At 39.1% G+C, this 1,370-nt stretch overlaps 1 protein-coding gene across 1 annotated transcript in view; it reads right to left on the bottom strand.

Moving 5' to 3' along the window:
• Positions 1-244: 244 nt before the first annotated feature.
• LOC121386558 overlaps positions 245-1,370 on the bottom strand; it is a 4,615-nt gene continuing 3,489 nt past the window's right edge. The window contains exon 3 of the mRNA XM_041517501.1: positions 245-502. Coding sequence (XP_041373435.1) covers positions 299-502 — 204 coding nt within the window. The 3' untranslated portion in view covers positions 245-298. The remainder of the gene's footprint in view (positions 503-1,370) is intronic.

Raw genomic sequence — 1,370 nt, 5'->3', positions numbered from 1 at the left:
CAAACTATGGAATGTGTTTCGGTGTGTTGATAAACAGACCTGAACGTTCTTTACAAGGATGTCTGTGTTCAAAACGTATGTTCGGTCTAATAGTTGATATTAACAGTAATATATATTTCAGGTTCCTCTACTACCTTTTGTGAAGATGTATATATATATATATATATATATATATACTACAGGCTACAATAAGTGAAAATTAAAACAAAAACAATTCTGTTACTCTGTTTATTATCCAGAGAAAACAAAACTGGGAGTTACCTCCCTCTTTGCACGGACATACTTCCGAATGATTGGCCTATTTCATGCAACCGGAAACCCAGCTCTCGCCGCACCATGATGCCGACGTCTGCTTGTATCGCTTCGACCCTCCGGCCCTGACGGCGAGGTAGTACACATAGGCAGACGATTTACAGTTGGGTAGGTACCAACGACACGTTTTCTTCATGTTGGAGAGGAAGTCACGATCGCAGGTTTTCCTACTCACACCTCTGGACTTGCCCTGCAGTGGACAGTAACGTTTATGTTTGTTTAACGACACTACTAGAGCACGTAGTCCGAAGGGACGTAGAACGTGTGGTTCTTTGCACGTTCGAATATTGTTACATAACCTATATATAACTGGTATTCAAAACTGGTGGCCCCTGCGCGTGCTGTAACCTCACCGTGGTGCAGGGGTGTAACATTCTCTTTGAGAATGGCCAATACAGCACAAATTGAAGTTTAGAGTAAGATTCGGTGTCCGTAAAATTCTGTGATATTTGTATTTGTATTTTTGCACAGTTCTTTACACTGTTTTTGTTTAAACCTTGAATTTTTATATTGATGTTGATCATCACTTTATTTATTTGCATTACCATAGTTTGACACCCAATAGCCGATGTATTTTTCGTGCTGGGGTGTCGTTAAACATTCATTCATTCATTCATTCAAAACTGGTGGCACCATGTTTCAACCGTTTCTCAACCGAAATAGTCCTAAAATAATTTCGTTTATACTAGTAAATATAATTATTTGGTTGTAATGTTTTTTATAGGTAGATAGCTGAAAGTATAAACGTTATGTTTCAAAGCAGAAGATAATATATGTTTGGCGGCAACCGTTATTATTAGGAATTTAACATAGCACCTTTAATTATGTCGACTATTGGATGTCAACTCCACCCCTACTCCCACCCCACCACTAACGCCCTGCTGCCTTGGCCCATCAGTCACATACCTTCACATTCTAACAATTACACACTCAGTTTAAAGTAGAATTCTATATTGGGAACATGGTCAGGAGGCAAATAATAACACCTGGTCATTTTGACACCTAGTATACTTGTTTTCACGTTTTCCGGACATCACAGGTACTCCGATTGACATTTC

The sequence above is a fragment of the Gigantopelta aegis genome, chromosome 12 (assembly GCF_016097555.1).
Source record: "Gigantopelta aegis isolate Gae_Host chromosome 12, Gae_host_genome, whole genome shotgun sequence".
NCBI classification, from domain to species: domain Eukaryota; kingdom Metazoa; phylum Mollusca; class Gastropoda; order Neomphalida; family Peltospiridae; genus Gigantopelta; species Gigantopelta aegis.
The sequence above is the reverse complement of the archived record's forward strand: the minus strand, read 5'-3'. Positions and strand labels throughout refer to the sequence as shown.